This window comes from Panthera tigris, chromosome A1, assembly GCF_018350195.1.
Source record: "Panthera tigris isolate Pti1 chromosome A1, P.tigris_Pti1_mat1.1, whole genome shotgun sequence".
NCBI lineage: Eukaryota > Metazoa > Chordata > Mammalia > Carnivora > Felidae > Panthera > Panthera tigris.
In genome coordinates, this window is record NC_056660.1 from 115,371,565 (window position 1) to 115,384,970 (window position 13,406).

The window sequence follows — 13,406 nt, forward strand, 5'->3', positions numbered from 1 at the left end:
ATGGAAGGAGAGCAAAAGGGGGGGATGGCGAGGGTCGAGGAAGTGTGGGCTGGCAAACCAGAGCCTGGTGATGACAGAGGCTTGCCCGCCCCCGCCCCATCTGTCCAGGATGAGTACAGGCCTGACAAAGCTCTGTCTGAGGGTGACCTGAAGAATGCCATTCGTGTGCACCATGCTCTGGCCACCAGGGCCTCCGACTACAGCAAGAAGTCCAATGTGCTCAAGCTGAAGACAGCTGACTGGAGGGTCTTCCTCTTCCAGGCACCGTAAGTAGGAGTGGGAGCCCCCTCACTCCTACCCTGGCCTCAGGGCCTGCAGCATCGAGCCTACCCTGCACCCCTCTCCTCATCCATCTCAGGCGAGGTGCCCTGCACGTCAGCCACATGACTGACAGCTGGGGTCGCCCAAAGTAGAGGTTCTCAATTGTGGTCCTCAGCATCTCCTGGAAATGTGTTAGAAATGCAATTTCTTTGGCCCCACCTTAGACCTATTGAATCAGAAAATCTGGGGCTGGGCCAGCAGTTGTGTTCTAACCAGGCTTTCAGGTGATTCAGTTGCACGCTGAAGTCCCTACGTCCAAGGCAGATGGAGTCTTAATGAATCATCCTTTACTGTAAATCAGGGTGGGGAAATGGATGGGAAAGACTTGTCCTGTAGTTTCCCTGGAAGACCTCTGTACACTCCCCTTCATCCTGTCCTGTGACTTGAGATTGGAGTTTCATGTGTCACATGAGCTTAAAAGGAGGGAGGCTGGTAGGTGACCTCTCAAGATGGGAGTGTGTATGCTGGACGAGGTAGTGGGGAAGGGACAGGAAACCCGAGTGGGGACACTGCTTGTCCAGTTATCTCTAGGTTCGAGTCATCCAGGGATCACCTGCTGACTCTAAGTCCTCTTACTCCAGGGCCATTAGCTCTGGACCTGGACAGCTTGATTTTCATGTGAAAATCCAGGTCTTGCCTAGCCGCTGGGAGTGAGAGGAGCTCTGTACATAGACTTGACCAGGCCCATCCAACCCCCATCCTGCCATCCTCCCTCACTCCTTTGTCCCCCTTTTGTGAAGGGATTGATGGCCTCCCTATGTCAGGCTAGTGCTGGGTCCTGGGGCCTGGGTAGGGGACAGGGGGTCCTACTGTGAGAAGCCGGTGCCATCTCCCCTCCCATCCTGTCCTCAGGAGCAAGGAAGAAATGCTGTCCTGGATCCTTAGGATCAACCTGGTGGCTGCCATCTTCTCAGCCCCGTCCTTCCCGGCGGCTGTCAGCTCCATGAAGAAGTTCTGTCGGCCCCTGCTGCCCTCCTGCACCACTCGCCTCTGCCAGGTACAAGCTCCCGGGACCCCAACGCCACCTCCTCAGGCTGTGTCCAGCCAGGCCCCCTGTTCAGCAGCCTCCACCTCAGCTCCTAGATGGTGCCTGATCTTGGGCTAAGAGACAAAGTGAAGAGGCAGATATTCTCCTCCATCCCCATTGCGCCCCACCCCCATTTACAGATGGGATGACTGAGGCCATACACCACACGGAGGCTTACATTCTTCTCTGCCAATGGGGGTGTATCCTGTGGATGTCATTGTGAGTCTGTGGGCATCGTGCGTGTCTGAGCATGAATGCGAGAGAATGTGTGTGCCACAGGGAGCTGGGGACAGGTGAGACTCGGCTGGCTCTTTTGCTGTCCTGATCTACCCTTAAATATTATATTTGTAATCCTAAAAAAAAACCCGAAAACTACGTGACTTTTTCAGGGGTAGTTTGGAGAGGAGAGGATAAATGGTAGAACGCTACTTGGGAGGTGGAGGGCAGGAGGGGCTCCATGCCGCCTGTCTTTGTCAGGGCCCCCTTCTGTACTGGGCCCTTGCCTTGGATCTCTCCATTGAGCTACCAGAGCCCCTGTGCACGCACATGCAACGCACACACACACGCAAACCCCACGCAGGCATACACCATACAGGTACACACACACGTGCTCTCTCCCCGCACCTCCACTGCACACACGTGCGCATACATACGCACACAGGTGCAGCCCACTGCTCACACAGCATGAAGCGGTCTGGCCGTACTTCGGTGGGTGGCATGTACGTGTGTACCTGTCTGTGAGGAACAGTGTCTCTGCCTGTCTTTGGGTATGATCCTGGGTCTATAACCATGGAGTCTGTCTGGGGGAGAATGCGAGACAATGTGTGCATCCTGTGGAGCCAGGGGTAGCAGAGGCCAGGCTGTCCCTTGGTCCATTGTATTTGTGTGTGCCCATGAGAGTCCCTGTGAACCGGGGTGGGGGCAGACTGCATCTGGAGTGCTGGTGTGCCTGTGTCAGCGTCTACACACACGTTCCAGTGTGCGGGCCTCTCATCTCCTTAGCCTGCCGCAGATTTATCCAGGAGAGTTGATGCTGATGAAAGCAAGGAGCGGGGAGCGGGAGAGTGGAGGGCCACTCCCTCAGGTCCTCCACATACTTGATGTCCCCGGCCCGGCCTCAGTTTCCCTTTGGTGAAGCAGATCCAGCAGGCCGGGATTAGACCCACCCCTGTGCCGTCCTGAGAGTGGGCCCTCACAGTCCAGGCCATGTCTTTACAGGAGGAGCAGCTGCGTTCTCATGAGAATAAGTTGAGGCAGGTGACTGCAGAGCTGGCTGAGCACAGGTGTCACCCTGTCGAGAGGGGCGTCAAGTCCAAGGAGGCCGAGGAGAATCGGCTGAAGGAGCACTATCTCACTTTTGAGGTGGGTTCTCCGTGGGGCCGATTGCGAAGCTCAGGGCTGGGGCAGGAGGAGGAAGCCAGCTCTTCTCCTGTCGCCAACATCATTCTATAGCCAGGGACTCCTGGTTTGGGCGCTCCCCACTTTGGGGGTTCCCCTGAGGTGCTCTTGAGCCATGCATGGCCTCCTGTGGGCCGGTCTCTGCACAGTCCAGCTGCCAATTGTTAATCAAGCACTGTGCCCTCACCTGTGTTTCTCAAAGAGCACCAGGCAGGTACCACCCTTCTCTAAGACCCTCTTCACCTCCATGCCCCCCATGACCCAGCCGCCCACTCCGGAAGCTGTTACAACAAAACCACAGACCGCTTGAGCCTGTCTGCATGGCCTGCTCCCCCTTTTGTGTCATTTTCCTTTTTTGCACTTGTTTATCAAGCACAGCACCTAAGTTCTCCCTTCTTCCATCTTGCCTTTCCCTGCCCCCTCCTGCCCCCTGATGCTCTGCAAACGGGGCTGATGGAGCACCACTCTCACTGGGTCAAGCAGAGGGGGGCAGCTTGCGGGAGGGAGGTGGGAACACTTGTCCCTTTTGGACAGCCTTTCTGTTGACCTGCTTGCAGGAGTGGACAATATAGAGGCTCAGACAGCCTCTGGAGCAGGAAGGGCAGGAAGTAACCAATCTCAATCTCTAGATTTCCACATTGATTTTCTGTTGAGGTATGAGGAAAAGGGACTTCCCACAAGAGATCCTGACCTTTAAAAAAACATAAAGCTGTTCAACTTTTGAAATCTTCTCAGACCCACTCTCTCTGCAGCGTGAACATAGGGATGGCAAAAGCTACAGTGGACTGATCTCTCGCTAATCGCCAGGCAGCTGCGATTCCCTTCACTTCCCTTGTACTGATTGATTTCATCCTCATGTCAACTCTGTGAAATGAGGTCTGTTATTATCCCCATTTTACAGATGGGAAGATTGAGGCTTAGAGAGAGCAGATCACTTGCCTGAGGTGACAGTTAAGAAGTGCTGGAGCCTGAATCCTAACCGAGGCAGTCAGTCGGATTGGAATTTCAGCACCCCTGTCTTTCTCACTTCCCGCTGGCTTAACTGGGGGAGGGGGATGGGTCCTGAAGGTGAAGCCCAGCAATGAAGGGTCTTTCTGTTCATGTCGCAGAGCTGTGTGAGAACAGTGTCTCCTCACCTGTAGTCCCTGCTTCTTCTAAGATCTCGGCCTCCCCTGACTGTGGTGAGGGCTGGAAGCTCAGAGTCAGGCCCTCAGACACTGCCAAATCTCCCCTTCTAAATGTTTACCAATTTATAACACTTTAAATAGCTTATGAATGTACTACTCTGTCCATGCCCTCACCAACACTGGACACTACTGAATGTTTCAATCATCACTAATCTGAGAGGTTTAACAAGGGGTATCTTATATTAATTTGGATTAAAAATGTTTTAATTGTGGCAAATACATATAACATCAGATTTATCGTCTTAACCATTTTTAAGTATGTAGTTCAGTAGTATTGAGTCTACTCACATTGTTATGCAAGTAATCTCCAGAACTTTTTCATCTTCCTAAACTGAAATTCTACACCCATTAAACAGCAACTCCCCAGCCCCTCCCTCTGCACTCTGCCTCCCACCCCCAGCATCCGCTGTGCTACCTTCGTCTCTCTGAGTTTGACTCGGTACTTCGTATGAGTGGAATCCTCCAGGATTTGTGGTCTTGTGACTGGCTTGTCCTCAAGTTAATCCACGTTGTGGCCTGTGTCAGAATTTCCTTCCTTTTTAGGCTGAATAATATTCCATTGTATATAGATACCACTTCTTATCTTTTCATATACTGCTTGACATTTGGGTTGCTTTCATCTCTCGGCTCTTATAAATAGTGTTGCTATGGGTGTGCAAATATTTCTGAGATCCTGCCTTAAGTTTTTTTGGGTATATGCCCCAAAATGGTATTGCTGAGTCACAAGATAATGTTATTTTTCACTTTATTTTTTTAAGTTTATTTATTTATTTTGAGAGAGAGGGGTGGGGAAGGGCAGAGAGAGACGGAGAGAGAGAATCCCAAGCACGCTCCGCACTGTCAGCGTGGAGCCCGACGCGAGGCTCGAACTCAGAAACTGTGAGCTCATGACCTGAGCTGATATCAAGAGGTAGATGCTTAACCCACTGAACCATCTCGGTGCTCCTGTTATTTTTCACTTTCTGAAGAAAAGTCATACTGTTTTCTACAGCAGTGTGCCATTCCAGTGTTCCCTACATCCTCACCAACACTTAGTTGCTGAGTTTTCTTTCATAGTAGTTGTCCTAATAGGTGTGAGGTGATATCTCATTGTGATTTTGATCCACATTTCCCCGATGATAATGATGTTGAGCATCTGTTCATGTGCTTATTGGCCATTTGTATGCCTTCTTTGGAGAAATGTCTAGTCAAGACATTTGCCATGTTTTTAATTAAAAATTTTTAATGTTTGTTTATTTTTGAGAGACAGAGTGCAAGCAGGAGAGGGGCATAGAGAGAAGGAGACACAGAATCTGAAGCAGGCTCCAGGCTCTGAGCTGTCAGCACAGAGCCCGACGCGGGGCTCGAACTCACAAACCGTTAGATCGTGACCTGAGTAGAAGTCGGACACTTAACCGACTGAGCCACCCAGGGGCTCCAACATTTGCCATTTTTTAATTGAGTTGTTTGTGTTTTTGTTGTTGAATTACAGGAGTTTTGTAATATATCTCATAGATTTCTGGATACTAGACCCTTATTACATACATGATTTGCAAATATTTTTTTCCATTCTGTGGATTGCCTTTTCACTGTGTTGTTCATGTCCTTTGATACATATGAGTTTTAAATTTCATAACCCCATTTGTCTCTTTTTAGTTTTGTTGTCAGTGCTTTTGGTGTCCTAGTCAAGAAATCACAGCTAATTAACTTGAAAATTTAAAATTGTGAGTGACATTTCTGTGCATGCCCCTTGCCTATTTTTTTTATTGGGTTGTTGATCTCCTTTTTTATTGATTTGTGAGAGCTCTCTGAATATTAAGGAAATTAGTCTTTTGTCACATAAAGTACACATACTTTTTTCGTGTTTTGTTGTTTGTCCTTTGACTTTGTTTTTGGCCTTTCTCTGCCCTTTTTCCAGAAAAGCCGTTATGAGACCTATATCCACCTCTTGGCTGTGAAAATCAAAGTGGGCTCAGATGACCTGGAGCGGATTGAGGCCCGGCTGGCCACCTTGGAAGGGGATGACCCTTCACTCCGCAAGACGCACTCAAGCCCAGCCCTCAGTCAGGGCCACGGGACTGTGACTGGCAGCAAAGCCATGAAGGATACCGCTGGGCCTGATACTTAGCTGGCATGGATGGGCAAGCCCCAGAGGCAGGCAAATGTCCCCAGAGGGGTCAGTGAGCACAATTCCAGCTGGGGGCCGCTTGCACCAGCTCCAGGCAGTCGACAGGCAGCCAGAGGGGTGCAGAGAGCCCTGTGGGCCAAGGAGATGGAGATGCTTACTCATGGCGTTGATCTTGCATCTTGGGGTTTTTCCGGGCCTCAGACCTTCTCCCCAGCCCTCATATTCCTCTCCACCATGGAGCCTCATTTTGTAGGCCAGTTGTATGCATGTTCTAGACACCATCTCACTGGGAAAGGAGGACTGGCCGCTGGCTTCCCAGGCCCTCCCCTCCTCACAAGTTCCTCCCCTCATCTCCCTTATTTCCAAGGGCAGGACTTGACTCCAGGTCTCAGCTTGGATCCTCGGCTGTTCCCCTCCTCCTTCTTCAGACTTGACCAGCAGCGGGTCTGCAGACCACCAGCACCATCCTCTCCTCCCTCCACCTTGTACCTTTTGGAACCATGCCCTGTTCTCCTGTCTCCCTTTGCAATAATCCAGGACCCGGGCCTGTTCCCTCGATGCCAAGTCGTCTCCACTTGTGTGTGCGTCCACCTCACCTTCCATTTATGGAGGCCACTACTGCTTTCTTTTATATGGACAAAAATGTATATATATATAAGAATTATATATATATATATATATATATATATATATATATATATATATATATATGGAATCCCTTTAAAGATGATTTTGGAACTGATATCAGGATGAAATATGATGAAGGAAAAGCCTATTTCAGCACTCTACCTGTTAGCAAGGAGGGCTGCTGGGCTGCTATCTAGTCCCTTGGTGGCCCTGACACTCTGGGAGGGAAGGTGGAGGCGGCGCTGAACCCCTCTCACTGCTTTTCCCCTCTTCCGGCTGACCTGTGACTTACTCTGCTCTTACAGTTGATGCTTTGGAATAAGTAGACAGTGTGTGTATATATGCCACCCCATCTGTCCCACAGGCATTGCAGGGTGTGAGTGGGATGGACCATGGCCCTGTTTATATTTTGGTCTTTATGTTGGTGCTGCCAGGTCTCTGAGCTACAGAGGTGGCCTCTTGTACAGATCTACTGCTACAGGAATAAAAGACACTCTGCCTTGCCAACAGCCACTTGTCAACAAGCCCAAAGATGTTTGATGGGGTGGGGGGAGACATTATGGAAGCCAGTAATTTCTGGTCTTGAAAAAAAAAGGGAATAAGAAGTGGCTGATTGTTCTTTAAGTTGATACTTCTTTCACTCTTCTAGTGACTCACAAAGGCTAGCTAAGGACATGCTTGGGAAGGGTAGACAAATCTGCCCTGCGATGATCACAGACTAGCATCCTGTAAACCCTGCATTCCTCAGACTGACAAGTGGTGGGGGTGATGGGACCCTCAGTGTAGCTATGATGAGCAAATCCTTTATATTTTTAAAATAGATTAGTCTGGGCAGCACTCTGACCTCAGTGGTAACATATTTAGTTAGTTGCAAGGTTGGCTTATCTATTAAGTACCTAACATTTACAAGCACGCTCCCATTTGATGCAAGGGACGTAGAAGTCTGTGAAAATAGGTAGTGATTTAAATCCAGGTTATTTAATTTGGATCAGCTGAAGTGTATTTTATAGCCAAACCATCTGGCCCCTTCATTTTGCTGAGGGGAAGTAAATGTTCATTTAAATGAAATCGAAAGAACAATGTAATGTAAAAGAGCTCTCTGTACTATCTCCAGGCTGGCTCAAAGGTCTCTGATTTTTGGGGTCAGTTTCCCACCCTCCACCTCACGAGGGCGGGTGAATGAAAGCAGAGGAGCGGGCTTCTGTCTGCTGCAGACAGATCTGTTTCCCTGAGCACTAGTGATGTCTCCCATCAGTAAAAAAATCTTTAGTTCACTTTCTTAATTGTATAATTATTTATTGTAAATTATATACATGTACTACTGTACTAAAATATTATGTACATTATAAAACATACACAAAAATAGAAATTTAAAAAGATGAGATGAAAATAAATCTAAATCAGAGTTGTAATATTTTTTTCCTGCATTCTAACGGACCATCACATTCCCCCACAACCTCTGCCCCTAATATGCCCATTTTCCAGGACTGTCCAAATCCAGAGGATGGAGGACCACAGGCAAGATGCAGTAAGTGGTTTGCGCCACCGGGTGGTCCCTGCAGACTCAGGGACTTCTGGGGACTGACCCTGGATCACAGCGTTTCTTTGAGCCTTCATTTTCTCATTCAGTGAAGGTCAACAGTGCCGCACACTGTGCTAGGTGCTGAGGATACTGTGGTGAGAAGAGGACCGAGCAGCTCTCTGTCCACCTGGGGCTCACAGTCTAGTGGGGAGGGGGACAGGACGTCACCATTACCATTTGGGAGCCTGGGAACGCTGGGGAGAAAACAAAAACTGACCTGGCAGAGAGAAGAAGAAAGATTGGAGGAGTGGGGAAGACCACCAACTCAGGAAGTCTCCAGAATGTCCTAAGTGCTTGTGGGGGACAGGGTGGTAGTAGGGAAGCTGCTTGACAGGGCTATACCTCTTCCTGATGGGCCACTAAAGATGCCCTAAGGCATCAATTTGGGAGGCACAAGGGAAAAAGAGCCTCTCTGATCACACCGGCTCCCAGGTCCCATTCACACTTGGGAAAAGAATGGGTGGCAAATTAGATTAGGTTCTGGCCTTAGACTCTCAGTAGGTATTTTAGAATCCAGAGCAGCTAACAACGCTACCAAATCACTTGATACAATTATTTGGGGTCATGAGAAGTCCAATGAGTTCACCGAGAGGTCACTCACAATTACTGGGGTTCACAAAGAGGTCAGTGGGTTCACTGAAGTCACAGAGGTGGTTTCTGACTGAAAATTTAGAAGGTAACAGCAACTCCGAGCCCTCAGAAGGGTCATATTGACACTGAGGGCTCCCGAAAAGGCCAATAGGTTCACCAAGAGGTCATTCACGACCATTGGGGTTCACATAGAGGTCAGAAATCACATAGAGGAATTATTGGCTGTTAGAAAAGCTTAAAGCCAACAGCAAACTCAGAGCCAGCAAAGGGATTTGGATGAGATCATCAGATGGGCCCTGGGAGAGGTGATTTGCAGGTTTATGTACGATTCAGTTCTTTATTTTCCTTTGTTGTTGTTTTTTTTTTTTTTATAACAGGTACTTATCCCCCCCAGCCCCCCACAATGAACACCGTAACTTTAGTCCTTTCTTTACTTTTCCCCATCACGTCCCTTCACCCAGTTTTTGCCACTCTGCGTGATTCAAGAATGCAAGGCACAGGATACCATCATCATCAAATTAGCCACTAATAAGCATCATATGCCAGAAGCAATACTGGGTGCTTTATAGATAATCTCCACAGTAACCCTTTGAGGTAGGTATTGGCATCACCCTTTAACAGCTGAGGAAACAGTGGCCTAGAGAAGTCACATAGCCCGTGAGGGGCGGAGCTAGAATTTGAACTCCGCCCCTCTCAGCCTTAATGAAGCCTCTCTGTCCCTCCCATTTGTAGGTCTTCAAAGCGACCACACACATTCTGGGGGCGATCGTGCATGTGTGCACACACGTCAACCACCTGAGCTCTTTGGATAGACGACTTCCTTGTGTCTGGCTGGAACATAAGGGATCCTGGCACTGGTTTAATAAATTAATCAATGAGGGAAAAGGCTTATGCACCCTGGACCGCCATCTGCCTTCTCCATGCCTTCCTCAGGGACTGCAGGTTTAAACAGGCCCTGGTTCTGAGGGGCTATAAAGTTGGGAAAAGCACAACACCCTGTGGGCTTACAAGCTGCAGCAGCTGTGGTCTTCCTGGCAGCCAAGGGTACCCATTATGCCACCTTGCATGTCCAGGCTTTGCCTGTGACATGCTTGAGGCCCCAAGGGTCATCTTGCCTCAGCTGCCCCAGTGCCAATCCCACAACCCTTCCCTCCTCACCCACATAGGCCCGGAAATTGTTGCCTCAGTCCAGCCCCAGGAGCTCCAGGGTAGGAAGTGGGCCAGAGGTCTGAGGCTGAGCTCAAAGCAGAGTAATCTGCATCAGCCCCTTGGCCAGGTTCCCCAGAAGCCAGGGGGGATACCTGGTGAATAATCTTGGAGGAGGGAGGAGGGTTGGAGCCTGTCCTGGGAGCTGAAGCCAGGGAGATTAGAGGGACAGTCTCTTCCTCCCAGGGACTAGCCTGGCCCTCTCCAATCTCCACCCCAACATCCATCCATCTCCACCCAGGTTCTCATTCTCACCTGGGGGCTAGGCACACACAGTCAAACATGAGTTATTTCTGATTTTATTTATAATATAAAAATGTTCAAGTGTCAACAGTCAGGTGTTTGGACATTTCAGGGCAGGGTTCTCATTTGTTTGTTTGTTTGTTTAAACAATTACCTTTTTGACAAATTAGCAGTGGACCCAGTTTTGCGGGGTGGGGAGGGAGTGGAATTCGTAAGTGGCTTGGGGTCTGGAAGGAAATGGTGTTACTTTATTGCTAAAAGGGGAATCAAATACACTGTGGAGTGGCTCTTCTCGGTCCCAGCGTGACCATGCATCCAATCTAAAGAATCTGAAATGCAAAGGACATGCAGGCATAAAATAGAAAAGACAACCTGTAAACGAAGGTGCTGCAGAGGACGGAAGGGCATCCTGGAGGCCACAGGGGAGGAGGAGCTGGAACTTTGGGGCCCTGGCAGAGCTGCCCCCTCCCTGGGGCCGGTGCTGTTGGGAAGACCTCTTAGTGCCCCCTCCCTTAGCAGCTATGAGGAGCAGGGAGGCCCCCTCCCCATTCTGGTTGCTGTCGCTGGGCCTCAAGTCTCCCCCCCCCCACAAAGTTACCTGACCCCAACTCTAGCTCCAAGCCTAGGATCCCCACCTTCTCCTCGCCTTCTCCTCAGGGTGTCGGGGGCCTGAAGATCTTGCCTGAGGGCAAAGCTACTCCTGTCCTCATTTCCTTCCTCAGGGCGGATGCCCTCCCAGCCCCCACCCTTGCCCCCACTAGCACCCAGCAGTCTTTTCTTTGCCGGCTTCCTCTCACCCCTGCCAGCTGGGGATCCTACAGTCCCTTCAGCCCCACCCCACCCCACCCCACAACCCAGACTTCTCTCCAGGAGCTCCAGATTAGCGTACAGCAAAAGGCACCACAATATAGGTTTCTATTAAAGAGTCAAAAAATTGGCCCATCTCTCTTTTTTTTTGTTGTTTCTTTTTTTTTTTTCCGAAGCTGTAAATCAGGATGTTACATATAAATAGTTTCCCTATAAAAACGTCTTTGCCGTTAGCTAGTATTATAAGACAATTTTTGCTAAAATGAAAATAAAACATTTTGTTATACCTTTTTCCTTTTATAGAAAATAAAAATATTTTTATTTCTTTTTTTCCTCCTTTCTCTCTCCAGGCGGTGGTCTCTGTTCTCCGTAAAGACAGTGGGGCAGGCGAGGCGGAGGGGGGCGGCGGGGCGGCGGGGGCCCCTAGAGGGGCGCCGAGTCCTGCTTGCCCCGCGGGGGGGGCCCGCGGCTGTGTCTGCTGCTGGCCCGCGTGCTGTGGCTGTCCAGGGAGTAGTAAGTCCTGCTGTCGGCCGCCGGGCACAGCGGCGGCGAGTCCGAGCGCAGCGCATCGTGCGCCGCGCGCAGGCCGAGGAAAGGCGTACTCTCGGCCGCCAGCGCCCCGTCCGCGTCGTCGTCCGAGCCTGAGGCCGAGCCGCCACCCGAGCCGCTGCTCAGCGACAGCGAGTCCCGCGCCGCGCGTGCGCGCTGCGCCGCCAGCCCGTTGAGGCGCGAGCGGCGCCAGCGCCGGGGCCCCGCCGACGTCCTGCGGGACGCGCCGCGGGCGCGCGGCCGCGGTGGGGGAGGGGGCGCGCACTCCTGCGTGGTCTCGTACTCGTCGTCCTCCGGGATGCGGAAGGGGCTGGCGGGCAGGCTGCCCAGGCTGCCGCCCAGCGCGCAGGCCCCGCGCCGCGGCCCGGGCCCCGCCGCGGGGTAGTAGTAGCTGTCGTAGCTGCGCTGCATGTCCGCGCCGGGTCCCGGCCCGGGGCCAGGGGGCGCCGGCTGCCGCAGAAGCGGCTGCTGCTCCGCCAGGCGGTAGCTGATGGGTGCGGCCGGCGGCAGCGACACTGCGTGAGCGGAGTTGGGGGACGTGATCTCAAAAGTCGGCACCTGCGTGGCCAGCGAGTAGTGGAAGTCCACTGGAGAGAGGCGCGCGGGCGTGGTCAGTGCCGACACGTACCTGCGGAGAGATGCAGAGGCGTGGGCTGGGGGTTACGGGTTATGGGTTGCGGTGGAAGAGGTGGGCCACTGGTAGTGCCTGGGATCCCGCCCGCCCGAATGATGGTGGCCGTCCTCAGTGACCTTAAGCAATTTCCTTAACCTCCCCCAGGCTCTGTTTCCTTATGTTAAGAGGGGATAACCACAGTGCCCATTCCAGGCTGTTGTTGGAATGATTCCATAAACGTATCACATGGGATGTGCCGGTGCCACTGCCTGCCTGATGCTCCAACGTGAACGGTCCTTTTGGTGTGAGGGATGCACACAGTCACCAATATTCTTGAACTGCTACTTTGGGTCAGGCTCAGATTGGGGCATTTTACATGCACCATTTCATCTAATACGGTAATTCTGTAAGACCCTTACGTCAGTCCCATACCACACATGAGAAAACTGAGACTCAGGACATTTAAGTGACTTGCTCAAGGTTCACACAACCGGGAAGTAGTAGGGCTGGGATTTGAACCGATGCCAGGCAGAACCAGGACTTATGCTTCCCTGCTCTCCAGAGCCCTTATTACTCTCTTTCTGGATCGTCTGACTTTCCTCTTCCACATGGACATCCAGTTAACCACCATGCCCCACCTCCTGGAACACACCCTTTGCCCTGCTCTACCTCGACCTGGGCCTAATTGTTCACTCTGGTTATTCCCCCACTCCAGGGTCTCTCCTCCACTGTATGCAGTTTCCAAAGCAATCTTTTAAAGTCAGTTTTGCTTAAGGAGGCCCTTCCTGCCCCAGGGCCATCAGCCATCTACCTGGCCCCAGCTTATCTGTTCAGGCCCAGCTCCATTCTCCCTACATCTCACCCTGCTCTGGGCATCTCACTCACTAGCAATGTTCTTAAGTGCCTCTGCTAGTACAGCTCAAGGTACTCCCTTGCCTGGAAAGCTCTCCCTGTCTCTCTGCCTCCCAACCAGTAAGAAGTTCTATTGCTATTGATAATGATTGATAACAACCTAGTGTAGCCAAGTAGGAGTCAGAGAGCTTTGTGCACATGATCTCTGATGACCTTCACAAGAACCATGCATGATAGGTATTGTTTTTCATGTTCCACAGCTGAGGAAACAAGGCACAGGTGATCAACCTGCTCCA

General features: G+C 51.1%; 2 protein-coding genes across 6 annotated transcripts in view; one reads left to right on the forward strand and one right to left on the reverse strand.

The window, feature by feature from the left end:
• Positions 1–6,662, forward strand: part of PSD2 (pleckstrin and Sec7 domain containing 2) — a 44,541-nt gene extending 37,879 nt beyond the window's left edge. The window contains exons 12-15 of the mRNA XM_007077884.3: positions 109–266; positions 1,174–1,318; positions 2,567–2,710; positions 5,831–6,662. Coding sequence (XP_007077946.2) covers positions 109–266; positions 1,174–1,318; positions 2,567–2,710; positions 5,831–6,040 — 657 coding nt within the window. The 3' untranslated portion in view covers positions 6,041–6,662. The remainder of the gene's footprint in view (positions 1–108; positions 267–1,173; positions 1,319–2,566; positions 2,711–5,830) is intronic.
• Positions 6,663–11,501: 4,839 nt separating this feature from the next.
• Positions 11,502–13,406, reverse strand: part of NRG2 (neuregulin 2) — a 184,799-nt gene continuing 182,894 nt past the window's right edge. For all 5 annotated transcript variants that reach the window (XM_042985257.1, XM_042985253.1, XM_015535638.2 and 2 more), the window contains one exon: positions 11,502–12,273. In XM_042985257.1, coding sequence (XP_042841191.1) covers positions 11,520–12,273 — 754 coding nt within the window. In that variant the 3' untranslated portion in view covers positions 11,502–11,519. The remainder of the gene's footprint in view (positions 12,274–13,406) is intronic.